The 20090-nt window shown below is 38.9% G+C and overlaps 2 protein-coding genes and 1 long non-coding RNA gene across 5 annotated transcripts; 1 reads left to right on the top strand and 2 right to left on the bottom strand.

Annotated features, from left to right (window-relative positions):
- Nucleotides 1–1736: 1736 nt before the first annotated feature.
- On the bottom strand, nt 1737–14741 carry LOC103698464 (DEAD-box ATP-dependent RNA helicase 6). Of its 2 annotated transcripts, none has more exons than XM_088705939.2 (11): nt 14586–14741; nt 14026–14463; nt 12580–12640; nt 9815–10049; nt 9293–9531; nt 8269–8520; nt 7994–8174; nt 3197–3285; nt 2812–2885; nt 2534–2696; nt 1737–2216 (listed from the first exon to the last, which is right to left on the bottom strand). In XM_088705939.2, exons 2-10 carry the CDS (start codon nt 14280–14282, stop codon nt 2618–2620), a joined length of 1467 nt encoding a protein of 488 aa, XP_088562065.1. In that variant the 5' UTR covers nt 14283–14463; nt 14586–14741; the 3' UTR covers nt 1737–2216; nt 2534–2617. The 2 variants fall into 2 exon arrangements, with proteins under 2 accessions (XP_088562065.1, XP_088562066.1); XM_088705940.1 differs by having other exon boundaries at nt 14026–14284; nt 14586–14732.
- Nucleotides 14742–17703: 2962 nt separating this feature from the next.
- Nucleotides 17704–18560, bottom strand: LOC149752757 (uncharacterized). The gene is made up of 2 exons (XR_016396714.1): nt 18111–18560; nt 17704–17962 (listed from the first exon to the last, which is right to left on the bottom strand). It is a non-coding gene; the product is annotated as an uncharacterized LOC149752757 (long non-coding RNA).
- Nucleotides 18190–20088, top strand: LOC103698455 (SNARE-like superfamily protein). 2 transcript variants are annotated; one of them, XM_088705942.2, is made up of 5 exons: nt 18190–18525; nt 18840–19000; nt 19100–19243; nt 19600–19670; nt 19777–20088. In XM_088705942.2, the coding sequence occupies exons 1-5, from the start codon at nt 18335–18337 to the stop codon at nt 19879–19881; spliced, it is 672 nt and encodes a 223-aa protein (XP_088562068.2). In that variant the 5' UTR covers nt 18190–18334; the 3' UTR covers nt 19882–20088. The 2 variants fall into 2 exon arrangements, with proteins under 2 accessions (XP_088562068.2, XP_088562067.2); XM_088705941.2 differs by having other exon boundaries at nt 18840–19243.
- The last annotated feature ends 2 nt before the right edge of the window (nt 20089–20090 follow it).

Genomic DNA, 20090 nt, shown 5'->3' with positions numbered 1-20090 from the left:
CCATATCAAGCTTGACCCCCATGAGACAACGCCGCATAGGAGCCCTCTCCAGATCAAACATGAACTCCTGGGCGATTAGAACATTATCTGATATACTCCTCCCCCCTATGAAAGCACCCTGCTCTGGACAGATGATCCTGGGTAAGATCAGAAAGGCTACATTTCAAAGACCATCAATGGAAAGGTAAAGTTGTTGTTATGTTGCATACGACAAGTTTCAATTCTAATTAATCATTAACGTGAGGAATGTTTGTTCTGAGGTTCGGTACTGAAACCAGTTCTTCCTGTAGGAGCTGATAACTCAAGTCTACTCGTCTTACAAGAAGGAAAACTTGAATTGTCCTTTTCCTGGAAAGAAAACGGAATATTTCCGTTCCAATTCCATTCTCATTAACCTCAATCCGCAATCATTTTACATCAACTCAAATCAGCCGGTAGCATTTTTTTCAATCCAGGCTATGTGCTTTGGAATAAGCTGGCCAGACCAAGCATTATTTCAAAGAATAAACAAAAGCAAGGCAAGCCCGAGATAGAGCTCTTTTGCTTGCAACTCTCTGGGTTACCACCATCAGCCCCCAAGGGGTCTCTCCAGCTTCATCAACAGGCATCTCGACCAGTTGAGCACCCCTCAACCTGGTTTTCTGAGGCCGAACTTGGATGGCTCCATCCACTCCACTAATGCTGGAGCCAGCTACATTACATGCGATCATCTTGGAAGGGCTGTTTCTTGGAAGGACTCTCCTTGCTTGTACGTTTGTTTCCCCACCAAAGAGTCTCTGCTGCTGTCACAGAGTCGACTGTAGCGTGGGAGGGTCTGAAGGCAGCTGGGTTCATGTCAGGTTAACGCCCATCTCTGGAAGGGAGACTCTTGCCACGGTTTCCTCGTCCTTTCCTTCAACACATCCTCTGACTCAAGGTTCTCTACAGTCCTTTCAGACTTCCCACTGGCTCGGGTTCTCCACAATCCTTCCAGGTTTCCCACTCATGAATGGAACCAACCAGCAGACGTTTTGGCTTACCGGGCTCCTCAATTACACCGTCCCACCGTATGCGGTACAGACTTCCCCAATGCTCTGTTGCACCTCTCTGCAGCTGATGCTTTTGGGTGTATATGAGAGACTTCTGACCCCTGCAAAGAGTAAATATAATCCTAAAGGTGCAATAAGTTGGCGATAAGCCCATTCAAGCCCCCCACCAACTAATCATCATTCATTAGCTGAAGTCCAACAGTAAGTATCCCCACAAATCTGAGATGAAATTTACTGCTTTTAGTTGAACAAGCATCAGAAAGTCCCTCATCCAATACCAACCAACCAAATTCTAAAAGAACAGATGTTCCAATGCACAAACAGCAGCTACCAGCATAATCAAACAACCATATAGAACCGAGACATGCATCAGGAGCACTGCACTTTGACAAGGACAAAGCAAACAAGGGGCCAGCTCTCTCATAGCAACCTTTGATGGTCAAGCCTATAATCTGATATTACATCCCGTCAGTTTCATTATGGTGAGCCACCAAATTCTCAAACTCAACGCATAGTTCGCTCAGAAACATATTCTTGACTGGCAAGCAGGAAGAGAAACCTCTATAATTTCATTGTCCAGCTAGTACCCAGTCAAGAAGATAGAACCCTATAAATGTTCATCTCAGGCAGATACCTCAGTTTATCAGAGTTCTATGCTACACCACATTCTAGCTAAACAGCAATAAACATAACCATGACAGCAACCCATATTGAAGGTGATTGACATTAACTAAAAGGATGCTTTAGAGTAAAGAAAGACAGAGAATCGAGTCTTCTGCTGATAACAAGTTTGACAAGTTAGAAGAGTAAATTTGAGAGCACAACTTTTCAGCAAACACAAATATACAGGCCATAAACCATAAGCTTCGATTTTTGCATTCAATGGCATCAAGCTATGCAACACCTGGAAGTGTCTGCAAGAAATGCACCTTTAAAAGGATGAGATAAAAAATAGCTAAGTCAGAAGTAATTCAATGGAAGCAAGTATCCAGAACCGCAAAATAATCTACTTCTGTATCACTCGTTAGCATCAGTGACCGAGCACTGAGACCAGAAGTTTGAATATTAACAAGTGGCGTACAACAGCAATCACCATACAGTGTCCACCTAAAACGTTGAAACCCACTACATGGTCTTAACAAATGCCCCGTCAAATGCAAAATAAGTGTCTTTAAGGGTTAACCAGCCCTGTGTACAAATCCAAAGAGAAAATATCAGAACAGAAAGGGTAAAGGAAGAATAAAACAACTGCTTCAAAGCGTATTCAAGAAAATGATCATGTGAGTAATTTGGTACGCTTCCATGCTAAACAGTAAAACAAAAACATGTCATAATACACTGCAGAGTTCCATTCATGCAATAGTACAGGATCCTGCAGATTCGATAAAAAGACTCTTCCAAGCTAAAAAGTAAAACAAAAACATGTCATAATACACTGCAGAGTTCCATTCAAGCAATAGTACAGGATCATGCAGATTCAATAAAAAGGTTGTTGAATCACTTACATGATAAGACAATATATACAGGCGAAAAAGGTCTGCTAATCATTCACCAATTCCAAGGATGCCAAACTTAATTATCATGATAGATCATCTGCAGTAAATAGTCTGATCTATCTGTGGAGGAATCTGCTTTATCTCAGTTCCAAGTTCTTGCTCAATCCTATTCCTGCAAGTTAATGCATCTTCCATGTATTACACCACATAAAAAGGGGGGTGTGTGTGAGAGAGAGAGAGGGGGGGGAGGTGCAAGCATCTGGACCACTAAAGTGAGTCATGCTTACAAGTTGAAACGATCCTCATAGGTGATCAGGTTAACTGCTAAACCAAGGTGACCAAATCTTCCTGAACGCCCAACCTAAGAATGTCAAGCAGAGGGACCTTTTAGAACACAATGTAGCAAGCATAAATTAGTAATATGTGAATACCTTCCATAAAGCAGGTATGCACATAAATTCCATGGGATAAAAGGGTGCAAGCTAGTAGTCCACATGGAAAGTAATCAATATGTACTTCATTTAGTTGAGGCACCTCTTTACATAAACAAGCAAGCTCAAAAGACTGGATGATTAAAACCAACTTATTTAGTTTAACTGAGGCACCTCAACCAGCAAACCACATTTTCCTAGTAGGTTTAAATACAGATATGCCTCTGTTTAAACACCTTACCCGGTGGAGATATGTCTCTGAGTTCTTGGGAAAATCGAAGTTGATAACAACGTTAACAGCTTGAATGTCAATCCCCCTTGTAAAAAGATCTGCAAAAAGAAGAACCTAACATGTATTACATCACGCTACTTAAGAAAAAATAAATTGTACACCAAGAACATATAATCACGTGTTACCAACAACCATGCAATTAATGAGTTACATGGTTATCTACTTCCATTTTAAGAAGCTGCAAGTTATGATGCCTAAAGCTTTTATGAGAAGACAATTTGAATGAAATAGAGCAGACAGACATACAAAAACTCTAGAAGAAAAACGAACTTTCCAGAATTGAGATATTATTGACAATAAAAACCCCACAAAGAGGAGCCATGCTCATAACAAAGGAATTTAGTAAGCACAAGCATGTTCATACAGTAACCTCTCCCTTCTAAGGGCTTGTTTGAATAATCCTGCTAGATCTTCAGGATTGGAAAAAGGATTTCTAGTATTGCAGAACACAAGGCCTGGCCCAGCACATTTCAGCCGAATCTCTCCCAGCCCATTCTTGCAGGGAGAAAAAAAAGACCTGTGAGATCTGGCCAGCCCCCTCCATAGGTATTCATGTGAGTTCTGTGAATACAGGCCTAGCCCGACCTACGATCCTGTTAATCTTGCTAAATTGCACAGAATTATCCAAGCAAACACTAAATCTCACTAATAAACCATTTAACTCATTGCTAAAAATGATTCAAATAAAATCGAGGGAAAAATACTATTTCGCCCCTGTACTTTGCCGAAGTTACACTTGGACCTCTTCTACTTCAAAAAGTCTCATACCGACACATGAAGTTATATTTTTGATTTGGAATGGCCCTTCCATTTATCTTTGTGAACCGAGCTTGAATTGGACTTCATTAAAAGACTCATGACCGTTACCTGAATATCTAAAATCTCCAAAATTCCTAAAAAAATGCCTCCAAAATAACACTGAAGGTCACTACTGATGATGGGATCATCATCCAAAAATTTCAGCATACAAAATCCAAGTTTTCTCCACTTGGTTTGATTTCACGAAGGCACCCAACAAAGAGTTGCAAGATTCGATCTTTAAAGAAAGTTGGCATCTTTCATCAAATAAAATACATCTAGGGCTTCCTAGTTCTATTCTGAATCAATGTAGGCCTCGATGAGGAGATCAAACATAACTTGAGGATCGGATGGCCTGAGTTCTTTGCCAGAGGCCACCATGCATTATAGAGCTCCTAGGAGGAGTTGAAGCAGGTGGTGGCGATGCCGTCTTTGAGGAGGTCGAGGGAGTGGGCACCCCCAACAGGCTAACTATCCCTCCTCCATACATGGTGACACTGTCAAGATGCCCCACCCCACAACCGCCTCCAACATCATCGCAACTAGCAGATTGGGCTTGGGCTCGTGGCCTAACTTGATCTTCTTGCGATCAGATAGGTCGAGGGAGAAATCAATGTCCTAGACAATGATAATGGACTCGAGAGTAGTAGAGACAAGGAGGCAGTGGAGGTGGGAGTTGGGGAGGACCTTGGTGATCTCGAGGTCATAGACGTCAAAATCAAAAAGGTTGGTGATGGTGATGACTAGGCTAGTCTTGCCGATTGGAGGCATGGAGGAGGTAGCCGAGCTTCCAGGTGCCTCTACATGGGCATAGGGGTCGCAGTGGGTAGCAAAGCAGAGGTCAACAAAGAGGTTGACTTGAGGTCGAGGGTCAATGATGTGGGTGTCAAAGGTGGAAGGATGAGTGAAGGGACAAAGGACTAGCTTTTGTTTGGGGGAGAGGGCGACATGACAATGGTAGCAGTGGGAGGAGAGGGTGGCGAGGACAAGGTCAAGGAAAGGCCATTAAAGCAGATGATGGAGGCGAAGCTGGAGTCTGTGTGGTGGTCATGAAGCGGAAGGAGGATCGATGGCTGACAGTGAGTATTTCGAATCTCCAACATTCCTAAATCATCACAGGCATGAACTAGACTTCGACTTGGAGCTTTGGGAGTACCTCACCCCCTCCCCCAACACACAAGGTCTCCATCATCGGGTGATATGCTGAGGCCTAGGATTAGATAGTGGTGTAGTCCATCCTGAACATCAACAACCTCTCGCTGATGGTCAATCTCGACAACCAATTGTTCTACGAGCGAGCTGTTCGTGAGGCTAGACTAGGCAGAGAAGCTGAGTGAGTTGGATAAGCATTATGGAGAGGCACTGGACACAATAACAAGATGTGCACCAGGCACTCGATGACACCTTTCCTCTCTCCTATTGCCACTGATTGCAGAGCTTCCAACAACATCCCTACACAAGGTCAGCTGTTTGATCCTTGACTGCACCAAGTTTAGGCCCATCGCGGCCCGTCTTGCCCATGAGTGCAAGTTCTCTCCTGTTCTCAAGAACAGAGCATTCCATATCTTGGTGGTTACAAGAAAGTATATATACTTTGTTATTCTTAATAAGTTAGCCATTTGCCACAAAGATATTCAAATACACCATCCTTTTTTTGGGTTACGCAACTTCCTTGTGAGACTTTTAAGCAACTGATAGCAGAAGATACTAATAATAAAGTTGGATGAGATGATAAGATCCTCCATGATTTCAAAACATCGTAGCAAATACACTGAAAGGCATTCGGTTGGGATTTCTGCTGGAGTCAAAAGAGGAGGCAAGTAGAGGTCGTGGCAATCAAGTGGTCAGCATTGGTAGTGGTGGGGTAAAGTCGGAGAGAAGTAAAGGCAGCCCATGGCAAGGTTGGGGACTTGGAAAAAGAGAACAGGGAGGGGTCGTGTCTCCTCTAAGCATGGGGCCCCTTGGCAACGAAGCCATGGGCGAGGGCGAGGAAAACGATTTAGGAGGAAAAAGAGGCAAAGATAACAGTCATGGGGGCATCTTGGAAATTTAAGTAATTTAAACATGTCTGTCAATGATGTTAGTTAGAAGATGAATGGAAGGGCCAGATCTAACTTAGTGGGCCGGTCTGAGGCTTTTTAAAGTAGGAGGGGTCCTATTGTAACTCGATTAAAGTACAGGGGGTGAATCAATTAATAGCTCTCCTTATTTCTAGTAGGCAATGATTACTCAGACCATTCCTCTCTCCAAGTACCTCAAGAATATGGATTACCACTAAAGATATATCTTTTTCCCCTTTATTTTTAAAAAGAACTTCTATCAAAAATTTACCAACAGCTTTACTGAAAAGATCCTTCATTTTGAACAAAAATATGTAGGCCGATCAGCTCTCCACTTGGACCACATCAAGGATATTATAGGACAACATAAACCATAAGTTTCTTTACTTCCCCTTTTTCTTATTTGTCTTTTCTAGAAAATCCTCTTATATGAAATCTGCATGGAGAAAACCACCCATCCATTTTTCTGCATTGATTTTTACATCTCCCTATCTAAATTATATGATTTCCTATGTTTGCTTATGCGATCAAATTATTTCTACTTACTTTTTTCTAAAGCATCCTATTATTTGATATCTGCATGGGAGTAACAAATGAAGAGTAGCAATGACCTATCCCATTTTGTTTGTCAATTTTTCATTTGCTTATTTAAAATCACTTCTTACAGTTTGTGATCAATACGGTTCCATTGTTTATATCTATACTTCTCTTCCTCAAACATGCACTGTACATGCACATTTGCTAGTTTAATTTGGAAATATCAGAATTTTCATCAAATCAACTACCTATGAAGGAAACTCGTCCCAGATAGCTTAAAAGTTTTGACAATTCAAGGAGCCAGATGAGGATTTTTGGTGCCATTTATTTTTGTCCCTAAAAGAGAAATTTGATGGCAACAATTATGAAAGGAGGGACGATAAAAAAAGTAAACACAGTTTGTTAAAACCCTTATATGAGTGATGGCATGCAAAGCAACACAGTCTCGTGGAACAATCAAAGGCCTACTTGTGACCAAGTTACAAAGTATCATATTTGATGGCTATCATGCTTCCATGTAATAAATGGCGAATCAGCTCCATGCGATCACACAATGTGAAAAATCATAGATGAAGAAACCTAGTTCATCCTATAACTGCATAGCCGGAGTTTGGGGAACATGGTCAACAATGAGGGTATTGTAACCATCAAGGTTTGACCCAAGTTCCTAACTAGTAAGAGTCTACGGTAAATAGGTTTATTAATAATACTTATAGTTTGTGTTGAATTTTCAGGTATTTCCTTTTAAAGGTCAGCTAGGGAGTGTTTATTCAGTCATGATACTTCTTTTCACGTTGTCATGTAAGATAGTTAGTCGTGCTAGTTTTAAATGAGTTTTAGTCTAAGTTAAAGGCATCTAAAGAAGATCCTGTTTGGTTAATTTTAGATTAGCCAAATCTCAACTCCAATATGTTTAAGAGAAGAACTGCTTTCAGAGTCCTTATATTCACATGAAGCAAAGTTCACATTTGATTCAGTATCCGTTGAAATTCTCATAGTTCCTATATACTTTCTCATCATCAAGGCGCTCCATAGAATATAACAGCGTGTGTGTGGGTGCCTGTTTCTGATAAGTTAAACCACCGGGTGAAGAATCCTATACCCTCTAATGGATGACATCACTCTAGCTAATCATCTTTTTAACCTAATTTGGCCTGTGCTTCCTAGCTCTTTAGATTATGTTTATAGCCACCTTAGATCACTTCTAAAAGTCATCAAACACTAGATTCCAACATTAGGGACAAAAAATATAAAGGGGCAGCCAGAGTTCTGACAAAAGCTTCAACAAGACTAACAGCATCTAAACATTGTATATTCGGTGCATGGAAGTCCCAGGAAAACGATACAGTACCTGTACAAACAAGATTCCTGCATGCACCATTACGGAAGTCATGAAAGACTCGATTTCGATGGTCTTGCAACATCTTAGCATGAATGTAGAAGCAGGAATAACCAAGCTCTGTGATTTTCTTTGCCAATAGTTCTACCCGATTAACCGAATTGCAGAATATGATGGACTGGTTTATTTGAAGCTGGAAAATGGAGCACATTAATCCATTGTATTCACAGAAAAGAAAAAAATATATATCAAAAAGGGGATGATCACCGCAATAGTAAAAGCCAAACCTTTGAGAAAAGGGTATTGAGGCAGTGAACCTTCTGTCTTTCTTCTACAAAAGCATAATATTGTGTTATTCCCTTTAGAGTAAGTTCGTCCATAAGATTAATTATATAAGGTTTTGGTAGATATCGGTCTTTGAATTGCTTCACTGTTACAGGAAATGTTGCCGAAAACATTAATATCTGCCGATTTGCAGGAAGAAAACATATCAGCTGTTCTATCGAAGGGTAAAACTCTGGAGATAGAAGCTTGTCTGCCTGTGACCAAAAAACAAAAATATCTGTTATCAGAAACCCAGAAAAACATAATACATGCATTATACATCTTGAACGCAGCTTTCTCCTTTTTTACTTTTTAATCTCTTAACTTAAACACACTATGAAATGAACACCATAAGAAATTACGAATATAGCAAAAACATATGATCAAACAACAAACAACAAATCCTATCCCATCACCATGAGGGCCAACAAACAGCACATCAGCAATGCAATTATGATATGCAATCAAAAACTGTATTTAAAAAAAAAATCACAAAAATTATCTGAATTATTTATAAAACTCTCGAGCATCCCTCACAATTATAGAGCAAAACCCCATGTCCCATGTTCTAAGTAGCACACTGCCTAGGAAGATGCCATTTACGTTAACTATTGATACATTTTATTGATTAGTTCAAGAGAGTTTCCAGGCCTCGAACACAAGCTTATGTCAACATACTCGACTCCGATATTAACTTGAAACTCTACTGAGCTCATAATAGTAAGATCATGAAATCACTACAACTATTTGGATGTAAATTAACAAAGACAGATATGTCCCATGGAACGCCCCTAGAGTAGTCAAATGTGTTTGGAAAAGGATTCAGAGTCATATAGCAAGCTGCAAACTCTTAAAAAGGTGGGAGAAAGGAAAAATGCATGCAAATTTATGAACAACTTACAGATACGCATGAATTATATGCAGACAACTAAATAACCAAAATTGATACACAAAAACTTAAAAATAAAATTGCTGCAAGCTAAATACCTCATCCAAAATGAGCATTGAAGAATCCTTCAGAATGCAAACACCTTTCTTCGCAAGATCAAGTATGCGACCTGGGGTTCCAACAAGTAGATGTACAGGCTGGTATAAGCGCATAATGTCATCTTTCAAGCTGGTTCCTCCAGTAGTGACCATAACTTGAATCTTCAAATATTTTCCAAGTTCCTTGCAAACTTGTGATGTCTGAAGTGCTAATTCTCGGGTGGGAACCAATATAACAACTGAACATCACAAAGTACCCAATAAGCAGGTACATAAAAAAGATATAAAGGTATACAATCATTTGCAGTAACACACTAGAGCAACTGAACATCCATAATTAATTTTCCACTAGTCAAAGAAAGTGAAGAAATAGAAACATGCATAATCAAACATGAGAGGTAACATATGATGGTAGCAGATATGATGTATCTAACACAGTAGTGTACATCAAATGTAAGCAATCAGGTTATACTGTCATACAGCAAACATTATCAATGGTATCGTAAGTGCAAAAAAGCAAACCTTGAATGACATTACTATCTTGATCAATTTTTTCCAGTGCAGGAATGCAAAAAGCAGCTGTTTTCCCAGTCCCATTTTTAGCTCTAGCAAGAATATCACTGCCAGTTAATGCAATTGGAATGCTTTCTTCCTGAATAGGAGAAGGTCTCTCAAATCCCTTTTCATATATTCCCATAAGCAGCTCCCGCTTCAGAAAATAGTCTTCAAATTCATTTCCTTTAGTTGCAGTAACATCCTGCACATATATAGTAAATTATTCATCCACATGCATGCCTTAAAACAACATACATACCTTAAAATAGATCTAATCTATAATGACTTTTGGTCATCCCAGCATTCATTTATAATTGGATATTGACAAGCCCACTAAGAAGTCAGAGACTTAAAAAAACAGATCTACGGTAACATGCTTAGACCACCCCATGAACAAGCTTAGAAGCAGAGGCAAAGGACTTCAAAAAAAATCATTGTTATTATATAAAAAAAAAAAAAAGTTGGGCCTCATTTCAAGCTTCCTTGGCACAATAAATTGTTGGCAACCTTCAATAAAATAAAAAAGAAAAAAGTGAAAGCTATATGTTTCAAATTGCTGCTAACCATTTAAAAAAGCCGTAGTTTTTACACACAAAAAAAGGATTAGTACATATTTTTTTATCAAAAATACACAACACCTCTGTCAACAGATTCCAAAACAAAGGCCAAAAGAGAACTTAAACATAAATTGGCCATGAAAAATACGAACAATAAATTCCATCTTTCCTAGATCTAAGAATTACAAGAACAAAAAATCTGCTTACAAATTAAGAGGAACATACAGCTGATAACCCTCCCTAAGTGGGTCATACATATACTCATGAAAACTGTAACACATTTTCTTTAAGTTGATTGACAAGCAATGTTTTACATCAGACTAGGCTATCATGGCAGGTTAACTATTTGTGGTTTGTAGCATTAACAAGCACTTAATAACGGTCAGGAAGTGGTCAGGTTTAAGAGGATGAGAGAAAAAATTGTCAAGGCACTGAAAATTGGAGAATAGCTGTGGGAAATATAAGAAGAACAAAACAAGGATCTAGTGCCTAAAGAGGGACCAATGCATCTTATAAGCCTCTGGTAACCTCCCACGAGAAATAGATAGTGTGTATCATTCAAACCATCAGAAGAAGCAACAGATTCCTTCCCTTTTTGGCAATCTCAATATAACCCACACATTTGTACCCAGTCACATTGCCCTCCTTTGAACTTTTATTCTCATCTTTCATTATAATGCAATCCTTGAATAAACTCAACATTTTTCAGCTTCATGTCATAAGGTTCCCCTTTCTTCCAATATCTTATGGTTATAGTTGCTTCATAGACATTTTTCTCCCTCAGGTTACCTTCACACAGCATGCAGTGCTCAGAAGATTGGAAGAAATTAGCACTCAACAAATCAGCATTCAAATTAAAACTTCAGTACCAGCTAGATAGAGAAGAACTTATCTACAACCCCTCAAAATCTCGCATGTCCTCCCAGGAAGAAGTGTATTGGCCACTTCCCATCACCATGAGGTGGCCTCATGGTCATTCAAGCTTGAATGTGTGGGTGTCTTAGATAGCCGTACTACTGGTAACCACCCACTACAAGTGCTTGAACTATGATCAAATAAGGTAACACCATCAAATTGGCTAATGAAGGGCTTTAAGGTAAAGGAAATATGATATAAAATAATTTCAAACATGGAGGCCTCAAATACTCATGAAATGTTAAAATGATTTCATGGAAATCCTCTGTAGTCGTCTTTTTAATTCATCCAAGGTTTGGAGCGAAACTCCAATTCTGCATGTCTTTTTTTTGGCTAAGTTTATAAAACAAACCCTTAACCATTCCATGGTCAACTAGTCCAAAGAGGATGAGAAAATACTGAAGAATACAAGGATTTGACGTGTTACAACTCAGTGTTGTTCCTCCTATTCCAACATCTTGTCCTGATCCTAGCATCTGGCTGTTGGATTCCACTAATCTGAATTGCCTAACTACTGAACTGAACCCATGTGCAGTGACTCAAATATTGTCAATAATTCATGTGTTTGACTAGAAATCTAATTTTAAATCCATGCTTTTAAATTTATACCTTGTAAATGTGTTGCACTAGCTTCTTTTAGCTTTTTGTTGCCTGTGCCTTTTTTGGTCAGTTAAATGGGAAGCATATAGCATTTCCTAAAATAATAAGCAGGTGGCTTAGGCAACCTCTGTGAATAATAAGATTAATGAGAATAGAGGTAGGGCAGGCATGTAGACAAAGAAAGGCTTATTGACAACATATTTTGAACTACAAAGAGCAATATGTCACTTGTCAAGGTGCTTGCCAAAATAAACTTCAGCTAAAGGGCATCAAACTCTAAATTCAAAGAAAGTTTGACATGAGGGTCTCGCATATATGGAATTTAAATGCCTTATATACAATTAAATACAAAAAACAGCTTCTGTCAAAAATCTCCTCTAATAGAGCACACCAAAAGAATGATAAACAGGCATATGAGAACTTAAATGGCTGCAACATGACAATGTAATGACTGAAAAGTGAAATTTAAAAAAATTCACATAATAATCAGGCTCAGCAAATGGAACAGCAAAAATGAGAGCAACATATTGATTTGTGGGGAAAAAAAAGAGGCAAAAGCTCACATAGATAAGAACTCATGACATTTCTCTAGCATCAAAAAACATCAAACCAGTACAATTTCTCAGCATAGGCATGTTATAGCAGAGTTGAAGTACATACCTCAGTCATGTAACGTGTGTCAGGTGGTGGTATCTTCAACCGTGCCTTCCAATCTTGAGAACTAAAATCATCAAAAAGAAAGAATAACAAAAAAGAAGGTTAAAAAAACATGGTCAATTTGATAATGCTAATATGACATAAAAAATTATAAACAGCCAATACAACCAAATATAAGCAGACAGACATTTGAAGGTTAGCAATGCCTGTACAAACATAGTGGGTTCAAAGCAAGGCTCAGCTTTATCCAAAAAACTAAAAAAAAATGCTTGGAAACTTGCTTTTGTTTTCAGATTCAGTTGGAAGCAATAAGTTTCAGTTTGGAAGCTTCAATAGTTTTGCTACAGTGTCAGCAAGCCCAGTTGAAATTTTAAATATTTTTTTAAAGGCAAAAGTCAACTAAAAAATAAGAAAAAAAAACTGAAGAAAAGTGAAATCAGTCAGTAAGAATAAACTAGAGATCATTTTTAAAATATGATTTATCATTTCAAATGTCATGTTTAGAATGCACTACACCCTTCACAATCCAACGCAGAATAACAAAAATGACTTTGAACTCGAGATCTAGGAAATCCAAGTTGATCTAAAAGAATTTACTTTTACTCTAAATATGAAAAGAATTTAACATCATAATGCTGCCAAATTTTCTCAAAGCTTGCAAAGTTCAAGATTATTTTAGAAGTAATATTTTCCCCCTCTAAAAGTCCAAGAAATGAAAATAACTAGAACCAACCTATATATACGTTAAAGTTTGCTGTATAAGGTAGTTTCATAGCAAACTCAGAAACGAACCCTAATTCCAGATAAAATTCAGGCTGAAACCATAAATTTAGATTTCCATTTTGGAATTTCAGACAAAATCTCAACCTATAGTTCAATGGATGTAAATATGTAGGAATTTTATGCATTGAAACTTGTCTTCCCTAAAGAGTATGAAGGACCCCCAAGTTCATCAAACCCTTTTCTCTTCTTTCTGAGATTTTTTTTAGTTTATTCTAACAGGCTTCTTTTGCTTGTGAAGAACAGACAATTTGAGTGAACTAAGTTGCTGCAGCATGCCAATATTTGCACATAATCATACTGGAGCTACTAACCCCATCTACAAAACTGTCTAGTTGTCAAGAGGGAATAAGAAACAGCGTTAATTTTCATTTAAATTATCATACGCAACCAAAATGCTCACTTTGAAGAGGTTATGCTCATAGCTGGCTTTACAGTATATTTTTACAACTACCCCATATTTCTAATGACATTTGGCATGCCCGGATAAGGAAAGATACAGCAAAGCTACCATACAAGCTGATGTCTAACATGTGATGATAACATCTTCAAATCCTTACATCGTATGAAAACCTAGGTTAACAATATGATCCAATTTCTCCATATAAAAACAATCGCGAACAAAGAATGTGTTATTAAACAAAAGCTCTGATTTTTCTTTCTTCATACCTGGAATCAACGGCATCAGATTGAACAGATTTTGCTGCTGCTTCACTGTTCCCAGAATTGCTCCCCATTTGATTCCTTCTCAACCATTGCTGCTGCTGTAGCTGTTGGAATTGCTGATTCTGCTGGCTCTGTACTTGATTCCTCGGAATATAATGCTGCTGCGGCTGGGGATTTCTCCCATAGTAATTAGGGCTAGCTCCATAGTGCCCCCCACCACCATTGCCGATGCCGGGAGGATATCTTCCTCGCGGATTCATCACTGCCCCAAATCGACCGCCCAACAAGATCGAGAACACGCAGAACGAAGATTTAGGGTTAGATCCGAAAAGGGAAACGCTCAAATCGGGACGAGATTAGGTGGATATGAGCGTATCCCGGCGCTGATCGGAGGATGTTTCGAACCCTAATCCGGAGAAGAGATGCGAGGAAGCGTGGGATCTGAGGCGGTTCGAAGGATCGGAGGCGAGAAAAAGATCAGAAAACGCCATTTTTCTTGGGATGGAAAGGTTTCCGAATGCGGAGAAGCGCGAGAATTTGGATTCGAGAGAGAAAATTCATACCTGATTGGAGAGGAAAAAAAAGCGAAAGAAATGGGTGGATTTGTTTCTGTTCTTGCGAGCGCGCCTGAAATTTAGGGCACCAGCGAAGCAAGAGGGCGGTTGAATGACCGGAGACCCCTTGGCTTGTCTTAGGATCCGGCCTCCATTTATATGGGAGGGACTGATATTGTCACGCCGATTTTGTAATATTCCACGCCTTGACCGCCATCGGTGGGCCGGAAGGCCGACCTCATTTTGAATTTGGAAAATATCTGAAAGACCTGGATGCGCGCCACGTGGCTCGAATAAGCCGATGGAGTCCGCCGTCGGCAGCTGCGTTCGCAGCCACCTTATATTTTCTTTGCTGGCTTTTAGCATCTCTTTGCGTTGTGGATGCAGGCAACTCATTTTATGCGACTCAACTTGTATCTGTCGCGCGCAATTTCTGTGGAAGAAAACATAAATGGTTTCTGATAGAGGAAATACTGCACACCCCAATCTTGGAATCGGCCGGCCTTTCTATCTTTGGATCAAAATTGAGGTGAATGACTTTGGCTCTGGCCGAGGAGTTACTAGCTATAGAAAACAACCAGCACGTGTCGACAAAGGTAGACAACCCCAATAACCGACAACCATATCAGTCTGTGATCATGGCAGTCATATGTTCTACATTAGATCTGCACTATATTTTGCCCACACAGATTGACCCCATGCGCGACCATACTACCAACTGCTGCTTGACGTTATTACACGTCACATCGTCCCAAGTCAGCTTAGGCATCGAAGGGTCTCCTGCTAGAAATCTTCCGGCAAAAAAATTTCTTGCTGGCCACCTAGTAGAGGAGACCAACACCTCCACCAGCCAACCTTAGAGTCGTCCGAGCTACACTCCTGTCTCGTTCCAAATAAGACGGCAACAATTTCTATATAACTAGATTGCATCAATCCATCTTCATTAGACTTGATTCAGAAATAATCAAAACCAATCCGAATCTCAATTTAAAACATTATATTAGATGCAAAAATATGTTCGATTCGCTGTACAAATTGGATGTAGATCACTAAATATCTTGATCGAAAATCAAAAACCAATTCAAAATCTAAAACCAATCCAAAGCCAGCGTATATGTGTGTTAACCAAATCTTATGCAACATAAATTATTGATGATATTTGTTGAAGAAATGATAAATTATTGATGATTATCATTTTTAATTAATATTTTGTGGAATTATGTTATGATATAATGGAATACTCAATTTATACATATTTCTAGTTGGTGTTTGAGGTATTTTTTACCTGGATTGGCTTAAAATATCTGATAGATTAATAAAACAAATATTAAATCTGATTTGGTCTGACTTAAATGAAAATAGAACAAAATTATGTTAATTTTGAAAAGTTTATCAAGATGTTGCTACAATAATTTCCTATCCAAGCAGACTTGCTTGCAGCTATGTCAATAACAACAATTTTATAAGGAAGCATATATTATGTCAATTATTTTCTCAAAGTTGCTATTTGATAATGAATTCATGATATGAGGAAAACAAAAATTAGGGAAATATTTCCTTAGCAAAAAGCAAAACACGAGGAAAAACAATGCAAGGGACATGTCTGCCGTCTGAATGTCAGAAGATATTTCTATGAGAAGTATGTTTATGATGCAAGTATAAGAGATGTAATAGATCCACCTTTGGACGAGCAAGCTTAGACAAACACAAACAGCCTAACAATCATAGACCGCATTGCTCATAAAAACAAATAATCTAATGGCCTATCAGTTTCTTAAGATGACTTTTAGGCTAAGTTCTTTCACATGGCACGCAGTAAGTAGTGCTAATTAGGTTGAACCAACATAAGTAGCACTACTATTTTTTTTCTTAATAGAAAAATCAGTGCTAACTATTGAGATGGTAGCCTAGTGGGAGCGTGGCCTTACTTCCAACCAAGTGGTTCCGAATTCGAAACGCACGGGCATCGATTAAATTGTGGAGACCGGATGCTCCCTGCTCGGACATGGGGTCTGGAAGGGCGTATCACTCTGCTAGTAGCCTCGTTGGTGCCAGGTGTGATGTACTCACACGTGGTATTCGTGCCGGAGCTCAGAGGAGTAACCGAATCGGGCCACGAGTGGGAAGGGTATGAGTAAAACCGGCTGCAACACACGGTCATTTCTGCCCGTATCGAACATTCTCCTAGCAAGGTGGGGGCCCAGTGGGAGCTGCTACGCGGGGATGGATTTGTCCCTTCCTCCCCCTTCTCCTTTTTTATTAGCAAAAAAAAAAACCAGTGCTAATTAGGTGGTTCCACCGAACAAGTAATATAGAATATATGATCAAAAGTGGGATGTGATGTGTTTTTGGGTTGGACACGAGAAGCTTAAAAAGGGGAAAGCAGGACATGATAAGGTGAAGAGGCAAGGAAAAAGAAGACGGCTCTGTTTGCACAAACACTCCTAAATTCATAAGATAATAAAGATTTATTAAAAGGATTACATGTTAGAACTTCCATTTGCTTTTTTTTTCTAATTTCTAGCTTCCATTTGCAAGGACCAATCGACAAGTACAGGAAAATCTTTTCAATTGGTTCATGCTGGTGTTGATCTTAATCCATCCTAAGTTTATTAATATTGTCTTGCTTTAGCTGAGCCATTCCGTTTGGCAATTCAGAAAAATATTTAAGAAAGGCAGAAATTCTCAAAATCCATGCAGATGATGTCCAATATTCCACTGCTCTACAATGATCCAAATATGCAAATAGTTGATGACCAGCCTTATTCTTAAACTTTAGCTTAACAATTCCAAGTAACTTTCAGAATATATATATTGCACACCTTTATATCGCACAAACCATTGTCCCTATATTTTTTTCTTGTTGAGGAATAATAGCCTCACATCAGAAAAGTTTAGCAGGACGCTTGTAGCGCCAATATACTTAGATTTTTAGATAGGATCTTAACATGGTATCAAAGTCCATCGATTCTTCTCATCTACCAAAATCTTTACATTCTTACTTATCTGCGTGTTGCCTCTCATTTCGGGTTGTGATGTCCATCCCTTGGGGCTCTAAGATCTTAAACATTTCTCAAGGACCTAAACTAGAGTTAGTTCATGGAGCTTACTCCAAAAACACACCATAAGCCTCAAAATTAACTATTGTCAAACATCTTAAAATTTCAAATTTGAGCATTGATGAACAACCACAGCATTTTATAATTAAGGAGTTCATACTATGGGGGATCTTCATTTTCTTAGCTGAGACTTGCCGGGGAAGAGGCATATAGACTCCACTCTGGCGTAGGTCTTTCCCTTGACAAACGTTGCCTCTGACCACTCCATGAAGTGTATCCAACCTCATATTCCTTGTCTCATAGTACGTATTTCAATGCACAAGCTTCCTGTGGAGTGAATCGTTGAGAAAAAACTTATACCAAGAAAAGAAATTGTCAACCCCAGCCAAAAAAAAAAGAAAAAGGCAAAAAGCAAGGTAAGCTTCTAGATTTTTTAAAAGAAAAACTTGAAGAGGTTGAAGGAAGAAAGACAAACATCGGCAATTGGATATTCTAGCTTTCTCCACCTTTCTAAGATTTCTTTCGGCACCAAAAGGTATTACTTCTTCCCCAATCCACCTCCTTCCTCATATTAAGCTTTCCTGTTCTCTTCTCCTACACCACCAGCTTCTCCTTCCATTCCTGTAAGAGAACTTCTCATCTCTCTACCATTGACAATTCCCTCCCAACTTCTCAGAATTTGAAGAAAGCTTCTGAAACATGGTTAAACTGGCCTTGGTTGGTAGGCTGGGTGATGGGATGCCTTTATCTCAAACACCAACCTACTTGACTGGAGACAATGAAGTCTCATCATTTTATAGGCAGAAAGGAGAGCTCGTGCTAAAGGAGATTGCAGCAGGAGCTTTGACAAAGTCCAAAATGACCATTCTCATTGATCACCATTGTTTTCAGTAAGCGTCTTCTTCTTAAATCCATGCTTTATTACCTGCCAGAAAGAAAACAACGAATTAAAAAAGAAAATCCGCGCTTCGCTCATGTAGGTATACAGAAACACATTAACATATCTATACCTATCGATCTACATATATATATATATGCCTAAAAAACGTAATACTATAATATTCTACAGATTTTTAAACAACCATCATAAACAATGTAATTTAAAAAGAGTAAACATTCACCAGCACAAGAATAATGAATACACAAAAGCATTGTTCTCGTGATTCTCTTTTACTGTTTTCTTTTATAATAAGTGAGGCTACAGCTATCTGATAGGAAATGAAGTTTGCTACATCACACTCTGTGAATCCTGGTATCCAAGAAAATTGGCATTCCATTATCTTCAGGATCTGCGAAAGGAGTTTGAGAAGGTTGATGTCAAGGTTGTGCAGTCATTCACAAAGCCATATGCATTCAAAAGATTTGGTAATCCCCTGTTATGCATTTTTAATATGTTCCACAGATCTGTTGGACTTTCTGGCATTTCATGTCAATTTTTTCTTTTTCCCTCCATTACTTTTGCAGATTATGTGATTGGAAATATAAGAAAGCGATACTTGGATACAAGAACTCAAGCCAATCTATTTAAGCTGAACTCCGACCATGGGCAAGTTCATGATATAGCTACAGAAGAATTCTCCAAAGTGATTAGCAATTCTCAAACTTCAGGTGGTTTCTTTTTATCCTTTGACTAATATTTCTCAGATATTTATATATGATAGTCGGGTACACACTGCCCATTACTGTCTTACCCTCACAGTTGCCTGACAAGCTAGATCATGATATGCCATACCGAACGGTACGGACGTACCATACCATACATACCAATTCAATACCAATATCCGGTACGGACGACGTACCAATGTTCAGTACGCCGAAAAGACTTTGTATCATACCATACCAACACAATACTAGTGTGGCACCCATACGGGGTCTGTTGTCGAAATAGCAAACCTTGAGTTAGATGGTAGCTTTATATGCATGGCAGTGAAAAGGCCCCTGATTCCCTATGTCTAGCTTTACAGGGTCTGAAGCAAGGGCATTTCCAGTCATCCTTCAACAAGAATCCACACTCTGGAGTTCCAAGCTTCTTGAAGTGAGTATGACTTCAATCCAACCTACTCGCAGTCACAATAATCTGTGGCATCTATTGTAGGCAATGGGAAGAAACTTAACCTTTTATCTTTCATTGATACAAGCAGGAGGTTGCTCTTAAATGGACACCCATTACAATCCTTGTCATCGCCACTGCACTCCTCTTATGGACCAGCATTGTCCTCACAGAATACAACATGTCAACAGCTTGATGACATCTTTTCTCCTGGATTGAAGAAACTCTCAGGAGACCAATGGGACACTGAGGAGAAGGATGGAGAACTATGGATGAAGCAGCATACATTTTCAATGCTGGAATGAAAAATGAAAGAAATCAAAATGAAAGAAATCAAATGTATTCCAAATGAGAAGATTAATCTGACTCCTGATAACTCAACAGGACATTATGCTTGTGCTTACC

Source organism: Phoenix dactylifera, chromosome 10 (genome assembly GCF_051530095.1).
Source record: "Phoenix dactylifera cultivar Ajwa chromosome 10, Ajwa_hap1_PhDact_Kaust_v1.1, whole genome shotgun sequence".
In the NCBI taxonomy this organism is placed as follows: domain Eukaryota; kingdom Viridiplantae; phylum Streptophyta; class Magnoliopsida; order Arecales; family Arecaceae; genus Phoenix; species Phoenix dactylifera.
Note: the sequence above shows the minus strand (reverse complement) of the source record. Positions and strands in the feature narration are given on the sequence as shown.

Coding starts and splice junctions, on each gene's coding strand:
- LOC103698464 (XM_088705939.2), bottom strand. CDS start 14,282: ATGAATCCGCGAGGAAGATATCCTCCCGGCATCGGCAATGGTGGTGGG. Junction 8,175..8,268: donor TCAATACCCTTTTCTCAAAG/GTTTGGCTTTTA, acceptor TCCATTTTCCAG/CTTCAAATAAACCAGTCCAT. Junction 2,886..3,196: donor CAGAGACATATCTCCACCGG/GTAAGGTGTTTA, acceptor TGACATTCTTAG/GTTGGGCGTTCAGGAAGATT.
- LOC103698455 (XM_088705941.2), top strand. CDS start 18,335: ATGGTTAAACTGGCCTTGGTTGGTAGGCTGGGTGATGGGATGCCTTTA. Junction 18,526..18,839: donor ATTGATCACCATTGTTTTCA/GTAAGCGTCTTC, acceptor GTGAGGCTACAG/CTATCTGATAGGAAATGAAG. Junction 19,244..19,599: donor TAGCAATTCTCAAACTTCAG/GTGGTTTCTTTT, acceptor CTAGCTTTACAG/GGTCTGAAGCAAGGGCATTT.